This window comes from Trichechus manatus, unplaced genomic scaffold, assembly GCF_000243295.1.
Source record: "Trichechus manatus latirostris isolate Lorelei unplaced genomic scaffold, TriManLat1.0 scaffold00175, whole genome shotgun sequence".
Lineage (NCBI taxonomy): Eukaryota > Metazoa > Chordata > Mammalia > Sirenia > Trichechidae > Trichechus > Trichechus manatus.
Window position 1 is genome coordinate 1606018 of NW_004444111.1, and position 24781 is coordinate 1630798.

The window sequence follows — 24781 nt, forward strand, 5'->3', positions numbered from 1 at the left end:
AAAAAAAAAAAAAAAGTTGAGAATTTAGAGGGTAAAATTGTTGTGGGGTTGTTAACCAATGTCATAAAACACATGTGTGTTACTGTTACATGAGAAACTATCTGTTCTGTAAGCCTTCACCTGAAGTACAAAAAAATATTAAAAAAAACTACAACAAACCCTGGAGTACTGGATTAAGATTGGAGGAATCAGTGTGAACTGATGTTGTTGTTATGTGCCATCAAGTTGGTTCCAACTCATAACCACCTTACGTACAACAGAACAAAACACTGCCTGGTCCTGTGCCATCCTCACAATTCTTGTTATGCCTGAGCCCACTGTTGCAGCCACTGTGTCAATCCATCTCATCGAGAGTCTTCCTCTTTTCGCTTACCCTCTACTTTACCAAGCACAATGTCCTTCTCCAGGGACTGGTACCTCTTGATAATATGTCCTAAGTATGTGAGATGTAGTCTCTCCGTCCTTGCTTCTAAGGAACATTCTGGCTGTACTTCTTTCAAGACAGCTTTGTTCGTTCTTTTGGCAGTCCATGGTATAGTCAACATTCTTTGCCAACACCACAATTCAAAGGCATCAGTTCTTCTTTGATCTTCCGAATTCATTGCCCAGCTTTTGCATGCATGTAAGGCGATCAAAAACACCATGGCGTGGGTCAGGCACACCTTAGTCTTCAAGGTGACAAAGACGTGGACTGATAGCTTACAATACATTAGAGAGATACGGAAATGAATAGAGATATAAATTCCATTGTGTTTATATATTGCGAATAGTCTCATGCCCATTCTTCCAGACAATGTTCCTTATCCCCAAGACACAGAGGCAGGAGAGGTGTCCTAGATCTGGGAGTAGCAACACATTAATAGGAAAGAACACACCTCTTACCAGATTTTGATTTCTAAATATACCTTTCTCCACTAAAGGGAACTACAGACCTCCTTGGAGAAAGAGCTAATTCCAGGGCTGGGGTAGGGAAAGTACAAGACAAGACTGGAACACCTGGACGTGCTTAAAAGGAAAGAAGTGTTCAAAGAATGATGGAGACATGTCAAAGGACAAGAAACCAGCTTGAAGGGGCTCCTACTGGCCAAATGTGGACAATTTGAGCATCAAAATAAAGATTGTAAGAGTAACCTATTGAGAAAATGTGAAACAATGAATCTATACAAATATAAACGAATAAATTGAGAAAGTTTAAGGAGGGATAGAATATTTACACAGATTAAAAGTACCTCCTCTCCAAATACTATTCAATTACAAAGAGGAGAGGAGGAACTTTACAGTAGAGAAGGTGGCAGATATACCTTAATCAAATGATCAAGTGAACATCATTATCAGTATCGCAACAACTCAAAATTATGTACTATCAGAGAGTCCCAGACAGAGCAGGAGAAAAATGCAGAACAGAATTCAAACTCACGTAAAAAGACCAGACTTAATGGTCTGACAGAGACCGGAGGAACCCACGAAACTATGGCCCCTGGATGCTTTGTTAACACAGAAATGAAACCATTCCCGAAGCCCACTCCTTAGACAAAGATTAGACAGGACTATAAAACAAAAAATAATGCACGTGAGGAACATGCTTCTTAGTTCAATCAAATATACGAGACCAAATGGGCATCTCCTGTCCAAAAGCAGGATGAGAAGGCAGGAAGGGACAGGAACTGGCTGAATGGACACAGGGAACCCGGGGTGGAAAGGGGAGTGTGCTGTTAACTGGAGGGATTGCAACCAACGTCACAAAACAATATGTGTGAAAAACAAACAGCAACAACAAAACATTATGTACTATCTAGTAGACTGTAAGGAGAACACAGGATCATTTACAGTATTCCTCCCAAAGGTATATACTCTGAAACTAATCACAAGGAAACATCACAAATTGGCTTATAATCTTCAAAGTATGAAGACCATGCAAGTCAAGGTAAGACTAAAGAACTATTCTAGAATGAAGGAGACTAAAGAGACATTACAACTAAATGCAAAAGCAGATTCCCTGGATCTTATTGCTAAAAACTGACATTATTGGGACAACTGGATAAACAGAATAAGGTCTGAGAACCACATGGCAATAATGATAACTAGTAACTTCCTGATTTTGATTGGCTACTTTGCAGTTATGTACAAGAAAATATACTTAAAATCATAACATATTGGTGCAGGTGTATTACCAGGCTGGAAACTTAGTTGTTTTATCTTTAAATTTTCTAAAAGTTCCATGATTATTTAATTAAAACAAAAAACAGAGGGTACAAGCCCTCCTGATGTAGTAGTCCATAAACGGGTTAGCCTCCAGGAAAACAAAACAGAGCAAAGAAGGCTGTAGGGTGGTGGATCTTGAGGGACGAAGGAAAGACATCCGACTCATTCCCCAATGACCTCCTAATGTCCATTTGACACTGTTGCCCGTATATGATCTCTGTATTGATGATCACTCATGGATTTGATATTTTTTATTTCCTCTTTCCTATATCTCTCTTTATCTACATTTGCTCACAAATACGTTTTCCTCTGGGAGGACTGTCATATTTTCCAATCTAATCAAATGTCACAGCTGAAACAATAATCTATGTATAGTTTATCTCTAATCCTGTCTTCTCCAGTCTCACTACCTGAATATATAACCATTTTCCAGACTTTTTATGTAGAAGAAGTCTCTCAACTCCACGTGGCAAATACCAAACTCATTACATACCCTACTTTAGTGGGTACTGTTAGTTGCCTACCAAGCATCCTTTCCCAACCCCCTATGTCACATCCCCTACTAAAATTTCCTAAAACCCACATTTTAAAGTATCCCTGACTTCTATCACAATGTACCATTTATTTCAAGGGATGCTAGGTCCACTCTAAGTTCCAAGGGTAGGCCTCATTGGTTTAGGCTAATTTGCATACTCCATTCCCTTGGCTAAAGTCCTTGTTTAAGAAATGGTCATATGACCTAACTAATGTGAATCTTGGGTCTTTTGCTTGAAATACTGGGATAGATGTACTTTCCCCACACATGTGAACCAAGAGGCAAGTACCCTTATTTGCTTTAGGCAGCCATCCTATCACAAAGGGATTCCGTTTTAGAATAAAGCCAATACCAACAGAAAAGATTTTCAAAATTAATTGATTAAATAATAATTAAAGGGGTCTTTGATAATAACTAGGAGCCCTAGTGGTGCTGTGGTTAAGTGTTCGGCTGCTAATCAAAAGGATGGCAGTTCGAATCCACCAGTCACTTCTTGGAAACCCTATGGGGCAGTTCTACTCTGTCCTATAGGGTTGCTATGAGTCAGAATGGATTCGATGGCAGTCAGTGGGTTGATAATAACTGAATCCCAGGATTAATAACCAGAAGCCCACCCTAGCCTGTATACTTCTAGCTACCTTAGCCAATAAATCCCCTTTATGTTTAAATCAGTTTGAGTTGGATTTTTTGTTACTTGCAGTATAATGCGTGAAGGAGAGTAACATACATCAAACTAGATGCGACAATGTTAGGAGGAAGTAAAAATACAATCTAAGATAAACAGGCCAGTAAAAAAAGAAGTAGAAACCAAAAGTACAAATGTACAAAAACAAAACAGCCACAGAGGCTGGCTTAATGACAGTTGGCACTGGCAAGAAAAATGAGAAACTGGGATTCCCATATTCTAAGGATGTGATAATGGAATGAACTGCAGGTAATTACTGGTCCAGAGTAAGCGGCCCTGTAGGACTGCTTCAGGAGAGAAATTTAGGCAGAAGCCTGAGGAAGCTGGAAGCTTCAAATTTTGTATAAATATTCAAACCTTCCTTCATACACGTGTAATTCTTCGGAATTTGATGTGACTGTGATACTTCCCTCTGACCCCAAAAATCTATGTAATCAGATTCACACTTCCATGCCTTCTTTACTTGTCTTGGCCCAGGAAACTGTGGTTTTTGTCCCTAGTTTGATATTTATAAACTGGGTTGAAACAGCAGCCATTTTGGTTGCCTGCTGAATGAACTTGCCTGTTCCACTCAGCGAGGTAAAAATTTTGAGACCACCTTGAGCAGGGCACAGAGAAGGGAACTCTAGCTTTCTTGTTATCATGTGCTAACAGGCCCACAGAGCCTCTCTTCTGAGAAGTGACCCTAGATAAAATCTCTAGTCACCTCCTAGACCTTTAACAACCTCACCCCACAGGCAATCTGTCATTTATGCCTACTCATTCTGGGTTGAAAATATGTCTGGAATTCATTCCTTTATTTTCATTCCCAAGGCCAATGCCCAAGGTCAGACCCTACGGAATCGCTCAACTACTGCAACTGTCTCTTAACCAGTCTCCCTGAGTCTTACCTCTGCCTGTCCAATCCATCATTCCTAGGGCTACTACTTCTTAAGAGAAAATAAGAACTAATTTTATTTATCCTTTGGATCCTCTTCCCCTCCTCTATGTTCAGTCATTAAAATATTTGTTAAATTATTCTGTGCATGCTGTTTCTCATTTGAAAAATAATTGATGGTACCCATCAATTGCAAAAAAAGTTCAAAGAGCTTAGCCTGAAACCAGGTCATCGAAGTTGTAAACCGTATTCCCCTTCAGCACAATACTCCACTAATCTTCCCTTTTAAGAAGTTCCAGTCATTCTGAACTACTAAATATTCTGGAACACAACAAGCAACAAGTCTTTGTAAATGACATACTCTCACTCTGTAAAATTCACTTTACCTTAGCTCTACTTATGAAACACCTACCAGTCTTTCAAGTCTCAACTTAAGTAGCCTTTCCACCATAAAATATTCTCCAATGCTACTTTCAGATTAAACTTCTTCATCTTCTATGCCTTTGCAGGGCTCTCTTGATACTTCTATTGACCATTTATGGGATTCTTCTGGTCTTATACTAAATTTGGTGTAGATTTCCAGTTCTTAAACTTTTTTCGTAGTACTGAGCATCATGTATTATATCTCAGTGAAAGGTGGTCTTTCTCTTCTATTTGCCTGTTATTTTTCCACAAGATTCATCCTTGTAAGTTCTGCATATAGCAAAGCGTACAGCACACGATAGATGCTCAATAAATATTTCTTGAATAAATAATTTCCCAATGGACTAAATGTTATTTGAGGACAAGTACTGTGCCTTATTCATTTGTGACTAGAAAGAATTGAGTAACAAAAACTCTTACAGACTAAATAATATTTTTAGTTTAGACTCTGGCCTCAGAAGTATTTGGCTAAACCTAGGATATTTTGTAATTTCTTCATTCAAAAAATGATTCATTGAACACTTTGTATATGCCAAATCTTATCCCAGGAGCTGGTGGCAGAGTCGTAAACAGACAAACTACATATATGCTGAAGTGGAAGACGTGTAAGCAAATAAATCGGCACCGAAAGAACTGTTTTTTTGTAATGACTGAATCATATTCTCAGTCATACAAGCCTGAAACTTGAGAGTCATCAGTGGCTTCTCCCTATACCTTGCTTCAAATGTTATTTTTCAAAATGTAAAATTGCTACCACTGCATCATGATGATGATGATGATTGCATTATCCTCCTCATCTTGGATTTCAATGCTATTCCCCAAATTCAGGCTCTCATTATGTCTTCTGGAACAACTAAAATTGCTTTCTAACTATTCCTTCCACTTTCATGCTTTCCATCCCTAACATCAGCATTCAGTACTGCCAGAATAATCTTCTTAAAAAGCAATGGTCTTATTACATTTTGTTCTGCTCAAAAGCCCTCAATGGCTTTGCACTGCAGACACAGGGAGACACTGTTCAGACCGCTAGCCTCATACTCAAGGAGTCTTCCAAAATCTGATTCCAATCTGTTTTTCCAGATTCATTTGCTCTGTTTTTCCAACAAACTAGACTCCCACTATATTAACTTTTGTTTTTTTGTATCTTTGGATCTTTCACTAGGTACTTTTCCATCCTTTTTATTCAAATTCTACCTATAGCTCAAGGTCCAATTCAAGGATATTAAATTTGTCTCTGATTTTTGGCTTCTGATTAATGAAAGATCAATATATTTGTGCTTTTCCCCCCAAACTTAATCATTTCTACCTCCTATTTTGGTTATTTACAAATATAGTCTATGTCTCCAAAATGGAGAGCATTTAGTCATTCATTCAATTAGCATTTAATAAGCATGTACTATTATCCCAAAGCACTTAAACATATCATTTTCATAGTAAATATTAAATAAATTTTTGTTGAGTGAAGGTAAACTCCCAGTTAAACAAAATGTACCCCAAATCAAAACAATCTTTTTCTAAATATGAACAATAATTACCACCAAAGAGATACATAAGAATGGTAGCAAACTGTTGCTCATCATATTTTAAGTATGTTTGAAGAGGTGGGTAAGTTTGTAGAAAACAGAATCAAATAAGAAGCTAAGAAAACTTATTCAAAGTAATCTGGAAATACTGATTCAATCTTGGCCACTTTAATTCATGGACGTCGGTATCATTTAGAGATGCAAATTCATAAACGCACATGCATTATGTTCATCTATTGGAAACTATAACTGTCAAAATGTATTGAAATAAGAATCGTAAGGAAGTTTTCCTAGATACCATTTAAAGATTTTTGTAGAATTTAATAAAAGTTTATGTGATGAAATATTTTTTTTCCTTTTATTTTCTAAGGAAACAGTTTGGATATGATTGATGCCTGCTATTATGGGTCTGTATTTGTATTTCCTTATTTTGGAAGGTTTTCAAAAATACACTTACAACTCAAAGCATTTCCAGTTATACTAGAAAAAAAAAGATCAAAGGTGATTTATTTATAGGCAATCTTATTCATGATGATAGACACTCAGAAGGCAACTGCGAACATAAATTTTAAATGCTTTTTGGAAAGAGTTGAGAATAAAAACATTTACATAATTTCTTAGAAACCCTGGCTTTTTTATTGCTGCACTTCAGTATTCCCTCTGGGCGAAGGAGCAGCTACTTCAAAGATTTATTTGATAATGGAATGTTTGATTTCTTTGTTTTCCCTTCCCAATGTGGGTAGGTCCGTTGTTTTCACTCGACAGCAATGTGCTATAATTTAAAATTTGAATCGACTCACTACTGAGACTAAAAATGGTTGTTTTTGCAGATTAAACAAAGAAACCAATGATCGCAGCAAATATATACGGAAATAAGGTACATAAATATACTATATTATTATAAAATGGTCCATCCATCTATCAGTCACCTTCCATAACAGCCCTGTCACATCATGGTAATATAAGCAGCAACTGATATCAAATGTTTAAAACTTCTACTTACCTGCCTGTCTACTTCTGGGAGCAAAAGCAGGAGGTATTGTTGGAAATGCTGAGGTAAGGAAGCAAACGTATGTTTATTTATTAACGCTCTCAAGTTAGTGTTGACAAGAATAGATCCTGGGGTTTCTATGTCAATGTCCTCAGCTTTGGTCCATTTCAAGTGTCCTGCAAGAAACAAGCAAAATGTATGAATTTACCATAGCCTGGGGAAACAAAACACACATACACATACATATTCAATAATATGTTTAACTTTATCCCTTTTAAATATTTCAAAATGGAAATCTCCAAAGCTTCTTTCATTATGTTTCTTGTCTTGCCTTAGTTAGCTTCTATTTTCATAATGTATTCTTCACTCTATATTTTAACTCAACCTAGCACCAGGTCCAGACAAAGAAGTACTTTAATTATAATCTTTCAATTCATTAGAGTTTTCAAAACTTTGGAAGCACAAACCATAACAACTACAATTTAGGCAAGTTCTAGGATCAATGCTAACAGTAACCAGATGGGTGTTGCTAATTTAATAAACATAAGTGATAGCAATAAGAACCGTGCGCCTCCCATGTGCCAGGCAGTGCACTAAGCACTGGAAGATTCTCATTCAGGGTATTTCTGAAGGTGATAATTTAAAAAGCAATTCTTTATAAAGAATTATCTGTAAGGTCTGAAATGCAAGTACGTTCTGAAGGATGATTCCATAACTCAAAGCACACTAGCCTCCAACAAATGGCTGTATGTAGAGTTCACAACTCAAAACTCTGACACACAAGAAAATAATTTGCCATAAGGGACAGTCAGCTGATGCAAACAGAGAATTGTCACTCTTAGTTACTTAAGCCAGAAGAATCACTTGAAAGAGATTATAACAGTGTATGTGTTAAGTCAGTGATCAATAAATTATATCTCATGAACTAAATCCAGCCCAATGACTATTTTGGTAAATAAAGTTTTCCTGGAGCACAGACATGCCCAATTGTTTACACACTGCCTGTGTTTGCTTTTGCACTACAGTGCAGAGCTGAAGAGTTGTGACAAATCATACAGCCAGCAAAGTCTAAAATATCTATTCTCTGGCCCTGGACATAAAAAGTTTGCTGATCTCAATTTTGGATTATTAAAAACAAAAGAAGGAATAAAAATCATTATGAAAAAACAGGACATTATGAAAAAAAGAAGAGGCAGATTTGAAACAAAGCCAGACAGACGTTCCAGATGAGAAAATTTACTGTTTATAAACCTAAAAAATATTCAATAAACACAGCAAAAGAAATTCTGAATAAATAAAATATAAAACCAAAAAAAAAAAGAACCTACTGCTGTAGAGTCTATTCTGACTCACAGTGACTCTACAGGACAGAATAGAACTGCCCCATAGGCTTTCCAAGGCTGTAATCTTTATGGAAGCAGACTACTACATCTTTCTCCCACAGAGCAGCTGGTGGATTTGAACCACCAACCTTATGGCTGGCAATCAAGCGCTTAATCACTGCACCACTAGGATGCCTCATTTAAATATAAAGTTGAGGAAAATACCTAAATTCAGCATAAAAAATGAATGATTAAGACAAGATACCACTACACACCTATTAGAACGGCTAAAATCCAAAACACTGACAACTTCAAATGCTGGTGAGGAGATGGAGCAACGGGAACCCTAATTAATTGCTGGCGGGATGCAAAATGGTATAGCCACTTTGGAAAACAGACTGGCAGTTTCATACAAAGACAAACATAGACTTATCATGTGATCCAGCAATTACTGTAGTTTTACACAAATAACGTGCGCCTTCTACATTTGTTTGCCAACTGCACCCTCCTCCTGTGAGGTATTTATAAGCACCACAATGCCAATTTTCTTTTTTAGATGATGCTGTTAAAAACATTAGCATAGCACACTTACAAAAATACCTCACAGGGAGAGGGTGCAGTTGGCAAACAAACACAGAAGGTGCGTGTTATTTGTGTAAAAATATGGTACTTCCAATGTATTTACCTAAATGAGTTGAAGACTTATGTGTGCACAAAAACCTGCATGTAAATGTTTATAGCAGCTTTATTCATAAGAGCCGGTAATTGGAAGCAACCAAAATGACCTTCAATAGGTGAATGAGTAAACAACCTCTGGTACATTCATATGATGGAATATTATTACTCAGTGATAAAAAGAAATAAGCTATCAAGCCACAAAAAGACAAGAAAGAATCTTAAATGCATATTGCTAAGTAAAAGATGCCATTCTAAAAAGCTGCATACTGTATGATTCCAACCAGATAACATTCTGGAAAAGGTAAAACTACAGAGACAGTAAAAAGATGATTGATTGTCAGGGGTCTAGGTGAACAGGTGAAGCACAGGGCATTTTAGGGACAATACAATTATTCTGTGTGATACTGTAATGGTGGATACATGACATTTTGCATTTGTCAAAACCCATAGAACTGTACAACACCAAGAATGAATCCTAATATAAACTATGCACTTTAGTTCATAACAATGTATCAATATTAGTTCACTGGTTGTAAAAATAAATACATACCTAAAAACATAAATAGCATTAAAAAGTCTGAAAATAGGATACAGAAGAAATAAAGGGAATATAACAAGCAACCAGAATACATATGTAATGCATTCTGATTTTCTGAACCAAAAAACACAGAGGATTCCAGCAATGAATATTTGAAGAACTAATGGCTGGAGTTTTTTATAACTGAAAAAATTATACAAGTCTTAGGATACATCAAAATACCACATCTTAAAATACAATTCCTACATCTGGTGTATTGAAATCTTAAAACATCAAAAAATAAAAATAGTACCTTAAAACCTTTTTAAACATAGATCATCTCCAAGGGATGACAAGAAGATTGACAGAAACCTTCTTACCAGCAAAAAATAATAGAAGACAACAGAATATTTTCAAAGGGCCAAAGGAAAATAAGTGTCAATCTAGAATTTCATTCGTAACTATGTCACCCAAAAATGACAATGATATAAGAACATTTTTAGTAATTCAAATTGAAACTCTGTCCCTTAAAGAATTTTGCTGAAATAACCACTAGTGGATGTTCTTAACAAATAAAGAAATTAAATCAAGAAAGCAATGAGTGGGTTGTAAGAAACAACGGTAAATAGACATGAGTAACTCCAAACAAACACTATCTGTAAAAAACAATATAATGACTAATGGGAGTTAAAACAAAGTAGAAATAAAATACTAGACAATAATTTCATGCAAGATGGGAAGTTGTTGTTTTTAGGTGCTGTCGAGTGCTTTCGACTTACAGTGACCCCATGTACAAGAGAACAAAACACTGCCCAGTCCTGCGCCATCTTCACTATTTGCTGCATTTGAGCCCATTGTTGCAGTAACTGTGTCAATGCATCTCATTGAGGGTCTTCCACTTTTTTGCTGACCCTCTGCTTTACCATGCATGATGTCCTTCTCCAAGGACAGATCCCTCCTGATAACACGCCCAAAGAACATGAGACAAAGTCTCACCATCCTCGCTTCTAAGGAGGATTCTGGCTGTACGTCTTCCAAGACAGATTTGTTAGTTCTTTTGGCAGTCCATGGTATATTCAATATTCTTTGCTAACCCTGTAATTCAAAAGCATCAATTCTTCTTTGGTCTTCCTTTTCACTGTCCAGCTTTCACATGCACATGAGGCAACTGAAAATATTACGGCTTGGGTCAGGCGCACCTTAGTCCTCAAAGTGACGTCTTTGCTTTTCAACACTTTAAAGAGGTCTTTTGCAGCATATTTGACCAAGACGGGAAGGTGTGAATGAAACTAGAGTACTATAAAACCCTGGTGTTGGTGTTTGGGAAAAAGACAGAGATATGAATACCTTCTTAACTTTGTTAAAACTCTATAGGTAGCCATGGAGGGAAAAAAAGAAAAACACTTATAACTTCCAAATAAATGGATGGAAGGAAACCTAATTGATCAAATGGAGGGTGGAAATGGAGAAAAAAATGAAAAATAAAGTAAAAGTAAGTCAAAAAATCACAATAAAGATAAATGGATTTTCATATAAGAAAAAAATAATAAACCAGTTATGTGTTGCTTATAAGAGACACACTTAAAATAAAAATCATATGGAAAGGATGGAAATGAAGAGATGAAATAAGAAATACTAAACAGATTCAAAACTACAAAAAAGAAATACTGCAATACTAACATCAGACAAAAGATATAAAAGTAAAAAAAAAACATTATTGGGGATGAGAAAGATGATTCCTTAAGTATATACAGAGAATAATTTACTGGGAAGATATAATGACCTTGAACTTGTAGCCTTTTAAACAATATAGTTCCAAAATTATATACAAAATTAAGAGAATTAAAAAGAGAAATTGACATTCCACAATGCTAGTAGGAAGTACTAACATACTTTTACCAGAAACTGACAGATAAAGCAAAAAATTATCTTCAGAATAGAGAACTTTAAAAACTCAATAATCAATCTGGAACCAATGAATTTAACACATGGCACTGTACTAAACCATTAGAGAAAGCAATTTCTTCATCAGCATTCAAGGAACATTAAGAAAAAAAAATTGACCAGTGAATCTCAACAAATATCAGAGAATAATATAAAACCCCTGTCATGGATTGAGTTGTGTCCCCAAAAAATATCTGTCAGCTTGGCTGGGTTAGGATTCCCAGTGTTGTATGATTGTGTAATCTGATGTGATTTCCTTATGGGTTATAAACTCTATTACTATGATGAGATTATATGTGATCTCCTTATGTGTTGTAAATTCTATCACTGTGATGAGGTTATACTGATGAGGCTGACAAGATTAGATAGTGTCTTAATGCAATCTCTTTTGAGATAAATAAGAGACAAGTGAGCAGAGACACATGGGAACCTCATACCACCAAGAAAGCAGTGCCGGGAGCACAGCGTGTCCTTTGGACCTGAGGTTCCTGCGCAGAGAAGCTCCCAGACCAAGGAAAAACTGATACATCACAAGGACCTTTCTCCAGAGCCGACAGAGAGAGAAAGCCTTCTCCTGGAGCTGATGCCCTGAATTTGGACTTGTAGCCTACTGGACTGTGAGAGAATAAATTTCTCTTTGTTAAAACCATCCACTCGTGGTATTTCTGTTAGAGCAGCACTAGATGACTAAGACAACCCCTGTTCTTTGCCCCCAAGGAAATAAAATTAGATATCAATAACAAAAATAACAATTCCCAACCTCATACTCCCACTATATATTTGGACATTCAGAAGCACACATGTAAGTACTCCACAAATCAAAGAAAAAAAATTGTAATGGGAATTATAAAATATCTGGATTCTAAATAACAATAATAAAATGTGTAAAATGGAGCTCAACTGGTTTTAAAGACAAATTACTAATTTAAATTATACATATTAAAGACTGGGAGAAGAGACTGAAATTTTAAAGGTTAACTGTCTAAATCAAGAAGTTAATGGATAGCAGAATGAACTTCAGAAAAAAGGTAAGAAAGTATAAAATATGAGCAGAAATTCATGAAACAGAAAGGAACAAGGCCAACAAAACCAAGCCTGTTTTTTTTGGTTTTGTTTTCAGTTAGACTAATCAAATAGATATGTTGGCATAAACAAACATGAATATGAATAAAAGGTGAGAATATATTAGATAAAGTATACATTTTAAAAGCAGATTTAATTCTAATTAAAAACAGGTTTTAAAAAGCATAATATAAATACTATGACTTCTGTCCATATCTTTGTAGAAAGATAAACTGAATTATTTTAATTTTACAAATTTCTAAACTTATCTTAAAAAATAAAAAATTTTAATAGACTTGTGAAGCGTTTTAAAAAATGGATCAACAGGCCAAAAAGTTCCCCCATACACAGAAAATACAAATTATAAATAGCTCTAGAGATAAATTTTATCAATACATCAAAGAACTCTCAACTCATTTACTTTTATACATATTCCAAAGAGTCAGAAAAGAAAGCTTTCAATTCACTTTATGAAGTTAATATAACCTTTATTCCAAAATAAAGACACAAAAGAAGAGTAAGAGAGAGAAAATTTATCAGCTATTCTTCACTTATAAAAACAAAAAGGTACAAATGTTGTATCTATATTGAAAAAAACAAGGTAAATTAGGCAACTTCTAACATTTGTTAAATCAATGAGATGCATGTATAGGTGTCTGCTTGATGTATTTTTCCATATACTTGAGTTAGTAGTTCACAATTTTTATAAAATTAGGCCACACAGAAAGGATTAGGAAGAAGATTCTTTTCTCAGCAATGGAGGAAAAGGCACAAGAGAGACAGAGAAATGTTGAAAAGCAAAGGAAAGGAATTTATTCAATTCTTATTATATGGCCTAAATAGTCTTCTATAAAGGAGTTGAGGTCATTTATTAGAATGATTCTCATTGGAAGGAGTATTCAGGAATTGGAAGAAATGTAAAATTAAAACTTTTGAAACTTATGCTATAAGCAATTTAAGAAGTAGGACATATGCTGCTGGTTACCATTTAGTATGGTTCAAGATCCTTAATATCGTAGAAGAAAAGAAACCTCAGAGAAGCACATAGTCTCTATGACAAGCCCCACTAAAGCTCTATTTCAAAGATGTCCACCTAAGCAAAAATATGTTTTATAATTCTGGAACAAAGATAGAGCAGATGAACTTACTGTTAAATCTGTTGCTACACAGGATGTTTAATTCCATTTTAATTATCCTTACACATGTAATCTTAATTGGTTTAAGACCAATCCGATTATATCTGATTATCTTATCTCATTAAAGCTAGTACCTCATCTCCCTACAGTGCCCAGAAGAAGAAAAGGATGCAGTCATTTTAGTGTCTAATACCCAGACTTTTAGCCTAGAGAGTCTATGGTAGCTGAGGTAGGACAAAGGTAAGTGGGGAAGCAACAATCCAAATTGCCACAATAAGAGTCTATGGTATCCAACAATGCACTAGGTTGGCCTAATCATGGGAAATGTATCCCATTAGGGTCAAGGAAATTCTCTATTATTTTGACCAGAGGGCGTTCTAAGGCCACCAATCTCAGTAAAGGCTGCGGGCTCTGGAGTACTTGGTGATTGGTAGGTAGCCCATGGGTTCACAGCTCCAATTTCCTAAAATGAACCCACAAAGGATTTATGCACAACATGGGCACAGACAGAGACAACAACACCCACTCAAATAACGGGAAGGAGTACATGCAACAGGAAGACGAGGGCCTTTTGCTACAAGGTGAACTACCCAAAGAATTACAGAAAGAGGTCTTCATTGTCTCAAAGAAATTAGAAAAGCATAATTCTGTAAGAGAGCTCAGAGAAGAAAAATCAGCTCTCAAAGAGTAGAGTGTAAAGGAACAGTTACATTAGAGAACAAAATCTAGTCACCTAAGACAGGAGTCAGCACAGACTTCAAGAATGGAAAGACTGTAAAAATCCTACTGGGGAGCATTAACTCCATTAAAAAACAGTTAAAGAACCATGGGGATTTGGTTGTAAAACAGAATGTAAATGTTAGCAAACTTGATTTTTAAAAAGTAATGTAACTAACAAAAACATGGAGACAGGATGGAGTGTCGGTGACTTTATTTTGCCATCTTTTATAATATACCGTCCAATTGAAATGAATGGTTAAAAAGATAATCACTCCAATTTCAGTTTTTCATATTTTTTGTGTTTTTAGAGAGAACTTTTAGATATAAGAATATCCTCTGGAAAAGTTTAGCAATTTGGTGTTTCTTTTGGGGTTTATTTCTATTCTTTTTTATTATTTAATCTAAACTTCATTTACTTTAGTACTTTTAATTAAAATGGTAAGATACAATTTTTCTAAAATGACCTCTGGCTATAGATACACACTGAGAGAAGTCAAATAATGTTTATAAAACACTGGGGATAATTATTTTAGATGATAGGATTAGAGTTATTATTCAAATTTTATTTTTATTTTTCCACACTGATTTATTTAAAGAGCATAAAACATTTTATAAAACCAGCAAAGTAATAATTCTCCACTACAAAAAGATTAAACCAAATAGAATATATTGGAATGAATCCCAGAAGTTGGGCTCTAGGAAGGCATTTATTAAAACCCCTTCAGAGACATCCATTAGAAGCTTAGATTTGTTTAGCAAGCACTTTTTAAACTCCTACTGTGTGACTGGGTAGGAAGATATATAATTAAAAACTGGCTTAGGTCAAAGGCCCTGAATTCAAAGAACTTACATTTAGCAATGGAGAAATGTGAGAAATGAAGAAATATAAGTTGGTAAGATAGTATTTATTATTAAACAACTTTTTAAAAGTTTACAATAGATACCCTAAGTGTTCTGAAAATGGTGTGATGATAATGTACTAAAGTTTGTTTCAGAAAACTTCATGGGGGAGGTTTTAAATGTTTCTCATCCTTTTCTAAGATAAGAAGAAAACATATTAAGACAATTGATTAGGCAAGAAAAACATGTACTTCAAACCTCATTTACAGCTGGCACCTACCCTTCATCCCCAGAAGTAGTTTCTGCTGCCTAGTTATTCAGTAGAGCCCTCGCGGTATAGTGGTTAAGAGTTACAGCTGTTAACCAAAAGGTTGGCAGTTCAAATCCACCAGCTGCTCCTTGGAAATCCTATGGGGTAGTTCTACCCTGGCCTATAGGGTCACTATGAGTCGGAATCAACTCAATGACAATAGATTTTTTTTTTTTTGGGTTATTTGGTAGTCTAATATTTATTTTTATAATAATTTTCAAGACCTATGGTAATAAATGAGCCCTTGTACACATTTTTAGTACTTTGTTTTATACCAGGATAGTATTATCTACTGTGCATGATTTAGAAATGGGAGAGGGACCTACAAGGTGTTTTTTTTTTTTTTTTTGCCTGTTATTGTTTTACTACATCATCATCAGAAAAATACTATCTAGATCCTTTTTTTTTTTTTTTTACTTGTATTCATTTGTTCCATGTTACCATGTCAAACAGAAAGCTACTCAGAAAAATTTTCTCATAGTTTTCATACATAACACTGGCCAAGAGCAAAGAAACAATAAAAATAAAACGTAAAACCTACATATAAACAAAACAATAAACCACAAAAGCAGTAAATTTCCATGGTGAGTGATACACTGCTCATAAGAATTTCTAGATTACCATCAGAACTAGAATGGTTGAGGGATGTTTAAGTTATCTATCTATCATCCATCCATCCATCTGAGAGGGAAAACAGGCTTTGTGAGGCTGAGCATGGCTGCCCTCATGCCTTCTGTTAGTTCACTGCTGTTTCTGTTAGTCCACTGCTGTTTTCCAAACCTCTGTTATGTGACTTGCTGAGGCAGTCTTATGTAACCCTCTGGCTCAGAGCCACCTTTGTCCTTGACCACTATAAAACCTCCGTCCCCCTCTACCACTGGGTGCAGAGATCTGCCTTGGTCCTCCTGCCTCCAGTGACCATTGCCTCAGCATGAAAATCTCCCTAATAATAAAATTCCTTCGACACCACACTGGAGTTGCTCGTCTCTTTCTCTGGTCTCTCAGTATCCTCCAATTTTGGAGGCAAATTTCAAGTTACTGGTCCATGCCTGGGCCCACTCACTTTCTCTCTCTCTCTCTGTTACTGTGTGCCCCTAACCATCAGGGAAGTTGAGCATATGAAGGGTCTGAGGAAGTCTATTGTGTGTCCATTACTGTAGGGTCCTCAGGGAAACAGTGGGATCCATTGTGCCTTAGTCTACACTCATTAGATTCCAAGACACAAAAAAACCAATTCTGACTCACGGCAACCTTAAGGGGCGTAGGGGTGGGATCAACTTTCTCTGTAATGGCTCTGCTGCTACACATCTATTCTCAAAGAATGACTGTCCCAAAAAGCACAGGATCATTTTTATATAAGCGGGTAGAAACAGCTGCACTACTATGCTAACTCACTTATCCTGATAAACTTCCTGACCCATTATTTAAAAATAATTCATTCAAAAATGCATCTAGCACCTACTAAACAGGAGGGATATAATGGGTGCTGCGAGGACTACAAAAATGGACAGGAAGGCCACTGTTCCCGAGGAGTTAACAACTTATAGCAACCCCATGTGATAAGAGTAGAACTGCCTCCTAGGGTGTCCTACACTGTAATCTTTATGGAAGCAGGTCACCAGGTCTTTTCTCCCACAGAGCAGTTGGTGGGTTCATATCACTGACTTTTCAGTTAGCAGCCAAGCACTTAACCATTGTGCCACCAGGGCTCCTTCCAAAGATCACAGAAACATCAAAAACATAACTTTCTAAAAGAGACATGGAGATGGTTATATTTAAGATTCTTTCATTTTTCATTTTTATAGTGCTGGGCATATAAGGAAAGTTTAATAACTACTGACTTCATGTGCACAAAATAAGCCATTCCACTCTGCTGCTTGCTATGCTAGTCACAGTTCCTTCCCAGTAATCACCTTCTGTTTATTTCTGACATATATTTACCTTAACTGACTTATTTTAAATCCCAATTTCTTTCTCCTTCTGTCTGATTTACACAGGATCAACCAGTAAATCTTACAGTTATAGGCACTCCTCCTATGTGTAACTAGCGTACCTGCATTTTAACACCAATGGTGGACTTATCATGTTGTATAATGCAATATGTAGCTCCCCAGTGGTGCCTACAGGCCTAAAATACAGGCTAGATGATTTGACATTCAAGTGATATACAAAAGTAATGGCTTAGACTTTGGAGCTGGATATGCCTTGGTTTGTACCTTAGCTGTGTCATTTATGGACAAACTCCTTAAACCTTGTGGGCTTCAGTTTCTTCAGCTGTAAAATGGAAATCATTTGATTGTACATAATTAATGTGAAGATTAAATGAGACAACTCATGTCAAAATACCTAGGCCATTGTATTAAATATGGGCAGTAAATATGATTAAACTTCTCCATTCCTCCATTAAAGTAGCTTCATTATTTCAACTCCTTGGTAGTCTAAAACTAACCAGGTTAAAAAGAACACAGTGGTCTCCTCTATTACCATTTTAATTTGCTAACAAGTCAGCTGAAATACTTTTGACATTGCACAATTTTTAACATATGCTTAGTGGCATACAAGATTTTCTAAGAGCAGATTTGTATATCAGCTTTTACATATTCAGTTGACTCCCAATTAAAAAAAAAAGTTCTGATTCTGTATCTACTTGAGCATGGAAATCCAGGAAACAATGACTAGAATTCAAGAAGCCCTCACTGATAATCTGAAGCACCTGGGAGGATCCTGATATCATAGTATACTCTTGTTGACATCCAGTCTTTAAACTAGCTAAGTAAATAAATGAGGAGGCCTCCTGTCGCAATGGTTAAGTGCTCAGCTGCTACCAGAAAGGTTGGTGGTTTGAACCCATCCAGCAGTTCTACAGGAGAAAAGACTTGGCGATCCGCTCCTGTAAAGATTAAAACCAAAACCAAACCTGTTGCTGCTGAGTCGATTCTGACTCATCGTGACCCTACGGGACAGAGCAGAGCTGCCCCATAGGGTTTCCAAGGAGCAGCTGGTGGATTCGAAGGGTCGACTTTTTGGTTAGCAGCTGAGTTATTAACCACTGCGCCAGCAGGGCTCCACTCCTTGTAAAGATTACAGCCTAGAAAACTCTATAGGGCAGTTCTACTCTGTCAGATGGGGTCACCAGGAGTCAAAAATTGACAGCACCCACCACCAACCTGTGCCCTGAATTGCTTAAACTCTGCATACGGTGTTGACTTTACTGAAGGTGGTAGCAGGCCGTTTTTAACTGAAGGTCCCTAACCTTTAAATTATTTAGAGTGTCATAATGTGGTAGTTTGTTAGATTTGTTTTTGGGCTCTTTTTAAAAGTATATTCTTTACATGTAACTCTCCCTTTGTAGTTTTCTATTACAGAAGCTGCTCATATTAATGTCATTACAACATTGACAGCACTAGAAAAAAACATGTTAGTGTATATGTGAGTACAGTTATACACAAAGACATACTGGGCTAGACAATAACTATATGAATATTTGAACTTGAAAATAATGCATAATAAGAAATAATACTACGTTTAAAAGATTTAAAACAAAAATGAATTCTGCTTTCCAGGATCTTTCATCCAAGGATTTAAAAATCCTATACAAGGGTTTTTTGTTGTAAGTTATATTCCTAGTATTTAGCAAAATCCCAAGTATATGGTAGGTAATCAATAAATCTTTCTGGAAAAATTAATGGATTACAATTTTGCTTGGTATTTACAAACAGATGAACTCTGCAAATCAGAACTATCCTAAGTTGCCAAGAAAGTAAGTAGCAGAACCAGTAATAAAGTTCTGGTCAATAAAACTATAGTTTCTACAAATCATTTTATAAAATGTTACAACGATCCAGGTCATTGTCATTACCCCTGTTCACAGGTGAAATAACCAGGAAAGAGAAATGAAGCCACTAGGTCCAGGTCATTCAACAAGGCAAGGATGGTCTAGAATTATAATGTTCAGGCCAGAATACATTTATTTATTCATTTTCCTTTTTTGTTCACATACTCCTTTCTCCCTAAATGCTCCTGTTGGGTTCCACAAGAAAAGTTAGCAGGAAGGAAGACTTCAGAAGAAAACCTGGTGCTGACTTGTGAGATTCATCGACTGTGTTTCCCACACTTCTCAGCAATTTTATACTGTTTTTCAGACAGGCACTACTGAATATTTCAAGCAGCAAAGACCAAAAGCAAAGCAGAGCACTTGTACCACAAAACCCAATGACAACATACCCTCCAGTTCAATGGACCCTTCACAAAAGTTGTGTTTTGCCCAATACAATGTGTTCCAATAAAGTAAAACCCAGTTGCAGAGACAAAACCTTGGGCAGTAATTAAATAGAATGATGACTTAGCAGATATTTGAATATTTATATCATTGTAAAACTCTTCAACATCACTCACAAATTTACTAAAAAGCTCAAGATAATACAATTATAACTATAGTGTTTCTTGACTTAGCATCCTTATTGATTTTAGATAAATTGGAAAGATTTTTACTTCCTTGTTTATCCATTAAAAAAAACTTGAAAATTTTCTGTAATTTCATTTGAAAATTATAAATCTCTAGAACATAAAATGTCATAGTTTATTGAATACTCACCTAAACCAGACTTTTTTAATCGTTTTAAGTGCTGACTTGTTTGTTTTCCAGTTGGAGATTTTTGCCCATGTTTCATTTCTTTATCTGAACTGTCTGCTTCACCATTTTTAGATTCGGAGCCTAAAAAAGGAAATAGTTATTATGTCATTATCTTCCTCTTGCTGTCCTTGAAAAGAAAAATCTAAAATTGTTTTAAAAATGGTAGACCTAATCTCCTTTTCTAAGAGTTAATATACTACCTTTGGCTACAGTCTGATCCCCCTATCAGATATAAAGAGAAAAGACCAATAAATCAATCAAACAGAACAAAAAGCAAGAACAGACGGCCTAACAGTGGCGTAAAAAATACATTCATGGATCTGATAGCTTTTAAAAGAAATAGAGCCAGATCTTCTGTTAAAAAAAAATACACAAACAAAACTTAACAGTATGATGACACTTACCAACAATGCAAGATAGAGAAAGAACAAGGAAGGAAAAAGGGAAGCTTGAGGAGAGGAAGCAATCATACCTTTATAAATAACTTTATGTTAAAGTATGAACAGAAGATGCAAACAGCAATCTATAATGAATAGAGTGGTGTCTCGCTGATAAAGTGACAGAAGGTAAATTAGGAGAAAAGGTCAGGGCTGCACTGAGGTGAGAACGTTGCCAAAACACAAAAACTAATAAAGAATCCCTGATTTTGCAGCAGAGTACTGAGAAACACATTCACACTCACGGAAGAGCTGTGTTAGATGGCTTTACACATCAGCATGTGGTCCATCATTAAAGTTCAACGTTCAAACAAAAGCAGAAGCAACAACAACAAAAAAATCCACCTAGCATTGCTACACACTTTCTTACACCTACTGACATTAGCAAATAAAGTCATCTGATGATGAGCCAGCTGACGGAGGGGAATAATCTGTATTTTGGAATTCCTAAAATAGGCAAAGGGATAAAAAAATTAAATCAAACTTCAAGTGGAAATACTATTCAGTTTCAGGGGAAAAAGAAAAAAAACATCTTTCTCAGCGAGGAAATCTCCTCCGGGAAGAAACTGGCCAAGCATACACTATTTTAGCTCTTTACCTGAAGGTGAATCCGACTGTTCATCAGACACCTTTAATGGTGTCAAAACAACACGAGGAACAGTCTTGTTTACCATCATTGAGACTCCATTTCTTCTTTTCTGCTGCTGCCTCAAAGCCTACAAAACATGATAATAAAATATAACATAAATATACGACCAAAATGATTTCTTATAATTGCATTAAATGATCCATTTGCCCAGCTTTACCCAGAACCTCTGAAGAGACTTAAATTACACAGAGCCACTAATTGTCAGGATTCTTAATAGTCACCTTCCTGTTATTTTCCCTAAAAAGCATAAAATCAGGCTTTGGCAAAGGGTATAAAACTGAGACCATTTTCAGCACAATTCTGACAACAAAGCAGCACTGAACGGTTTGCTCTACCTTGGCAGTACGGCTTGATAGCCCATAGAATTTGAAACTATGACTCTCAAGTAAAATAAATGTTTCGAAACCAGGATAAAAATATATGTGTCTGCACTTGTCTCCCAGGTGCGTCCTCTCCAGTGCTCTGCTCAGTCAATCAAGTTAATACGGAGTGTCATCAGTATGTACAGCATGTAAGGACTACAGTATTGATGCACTCACTCAGCCGTGGGGAGCACTGCACAAAATCACTGAACATGGCAGGAATCATTTATTTCTGTGAATGGAATCAGTCCTAATCTTGGAAACCTTGCAGCACTTGGCTTCTGTCTGCTTGACTTTGGGCATTAACCTTCAGAACACGAACACGACGGCGTTCCGGCAAATCCGGGAAAAAATTGATAAGGCAGTCAATCTCTACAAATGGGAGCACTTTGCGTTTCGTAAATGAATCAACCATGGTGATGATAACGTAATAAAAGGCATTTAAAAGTTTTGAAATACAGCTTATCTAGCTGATCGCTTTATGCAGAAAATTACCTGTAATAAAAAAGGTCTTAAGCACACGAGACTGAGGGGCCATTAAATTCACAGTGGCAGGAATGCTAAACTGCCTCAAAAGGTTAAAAGGCTGGCCTCAGACAGTCTCAAGCCTTTTTATTCCTGGTTTCTGTGTCATTTCTATCAAATTTACAGCATCTCAGTTACTTTATTGATGTTTTTTGATCAATAGTTGTCAGGATCTCCTGAAATATTGCCCTGACTCTATATCCGCTTGCTGTCAGAAACAATGCCATTTTATTTGGAAAGAGTATTAACTCAACATCCAACTTGTTGATCATGAGATTTAGCAAATCAAATAATTACAGAGGTGAAAAATTAAATACCATTGAAATGAGAGAAGGCATATCGAGATGAGACTTGAAACCACAGGGGAAAGTAAATGGCTTGGGAATTCTATTACAAATGTTACTGCTGCTAATGATAACCAAGAAATTGTTCCTCTAATTCTTACATTTATTGAGCGTTTATGAAGTGCCAGGTGCCATCACAAGACAGGAGATACAAAGATGAATAGGATCATCCTCCTCCTCATCTTTAGTCCACTTACATTAACTTATTTTAATAAAAACTTGTGTGCTATAAAATATTTAAGACATTTACTCTTCCCTTCTTCAAGGCGTGTACATAATTGCATAAGTCTCTCTAGCTTTGTGTTAGAGCCCAAAGCACTTCATAGACATTAACCTATCAATCCAATAGTAAAACAGAATGAGCCAATACAGCACTTAAAATTACAATTAAGTCCATCCTTGCCCACTATGTAGGACTTCGCATAACAATAAAGCCTGTACAAAGACTGATTGATTTTTAGGAGTCTATACATCATAGATTTCAACTACTATGCTTGGCCATCCAATTAAACCCATAAACCTATTGCCTCAAGTCGATTCTGACTCATAGCGACCCTATATGACAGAGAAGAACTGTCCCACAGGGTTCCCAAGGAGCACCTGGTAGATTCAAACTGCTGACCTTTTGGTTGGCAGCCTAAATGTTAACCACTATGCCACCAGAGTTTCTGGCAATCCAATTAGGCATGTTTTAATCTTCATTTCGTCTGTGTATATGTGGGGATATTTTAGACAATACTGGCTAAGAAAAAAAGAATAACTAGAGGCCCAGAAGCTGGAATCAGTGGCCATGAAGTAAATAATAGAGTAGCAAAAATCTGACCTCAATTTCTAGAGCTGAGGGGACTTGCATTAATGCAGAATCAGAAAAATTCATAGCTAGACAGAAAAAAAGAAAAAAACTTGACCGAAATAATGTAATGATAATAAGAATAATAAAAACCTATAGCTATATCTTAAATATTGTATTTCTTCTGGTGGCAAAATATACAATCAAACATACATCCATTCAAAATTTCTACATCAACAGTTCAATAACATTAATTACATACTTCACACTGTGCCACCACTCACTTTCTCTACCCTCCCAATTCTTTCATCACCATTAATTTTGGCTCTCTGTCCCTTAAAGTACTTAGCTGTGATTTAGATTAACTGTTGTCAGATTAAGCTCATACAGATAATTCTTTATAAGAGTGCTGTGCTCAAGGCAAACTTTTTTTTTTATTAATTGGGTTAAACTGTTGTTTAGTTTAACCATGGTAGTTTTCATTCAAGGGTTAAAGATTATTTCCAGGCATTAATTTAGGGGATTCCCCCACTCTCAATGTATCTGTAAGTCTGTAAAAAAAAATAGCTTTTTTTAATTTTAAAAAGTAAAGATGGAGTCAAGGCAGGAATAAAGGAATGCTAATTAATACTGAAACTTCTTCAATGAAACTTTCTTAATATGTATTTTCTGGTTATCTAGAATATTGAAACAACAAGCATTATAGTTGGCTTCAAACAGAATTTCTTGGGGCTAAAAAAGACCCGCTGCTTTTAAGTTGATTCTAACTCATGGCGATCCAATGTATTACAGAATAGAACTGTTCCATAGGGTTTTCTTGGCTGTAATCTTTACAAAGGCAGATCTCCAGGCCTTTCTTCTATGGTGCTGCTGGGTGGGTTCGAACCATTAACCTTAGGTTAGTAGTCAAGTGCAAATTGGGAAGTCTTTGCTTACTATGCCACTAGCTATAATAGTAAAGCAACAGACTATTAGGCAAGTTCTGTTGTTGTTGTTGTTAGGTGCTGTCAAGTCAGTCCTGACTCATAGTGACCCTATGTACAACACAACAAAACACTGCCCAGTCCGCGCCATCCTCACAATTGTTGCTATGCTTGAGTCCATCATTGCAGCCCCTGTGTCAATCCATCTTGTTGAGGGTCCTCCTCTCTTTCACTGACCTTCTACTTTACCAACCATGATGTTCTTCTCCAGGCACTGGACCTTCTGATAACATGTCCAGAGTACGTGAGACAAAGTCTTGCCATCCTCGTGGCTAAGGAGCATTCTGGCTGTA

The 24781-nt window shown here is 36.2% G+C and overlaps 1 protein-coding gene across 1 annotated transcript in view; it reads right to left on the bottom strand.

Annotated features, from left to right (window-relative positions):
* The window catches only part of ASXL3 (ASXL transcriptional regulator 3), a 162104-nt gene that overhangs the window by 68992 nt on the left and 68331 nt on the right, over positions 1 to 24781 (bottom strand). The window contains exons 5-7 of the mRNA XM_023741179.1: positions 21434 to 21551; positions 20360 to 20479; positions 7249 to 7412 (exon numbers count right to left, since the gene is read on the bottom strand). Coding sequence (XP_023596947.1) covers positions 7249 to 7412; positions 20360 to 20479; positions 21434 to 21551 — 402 coding nt within the window. The remainder of the gene's footprint in view (positions 1 to 7248; positions 7413 to 20359; positions 20480 to 21433; positions 21552 to 24781) is intronic.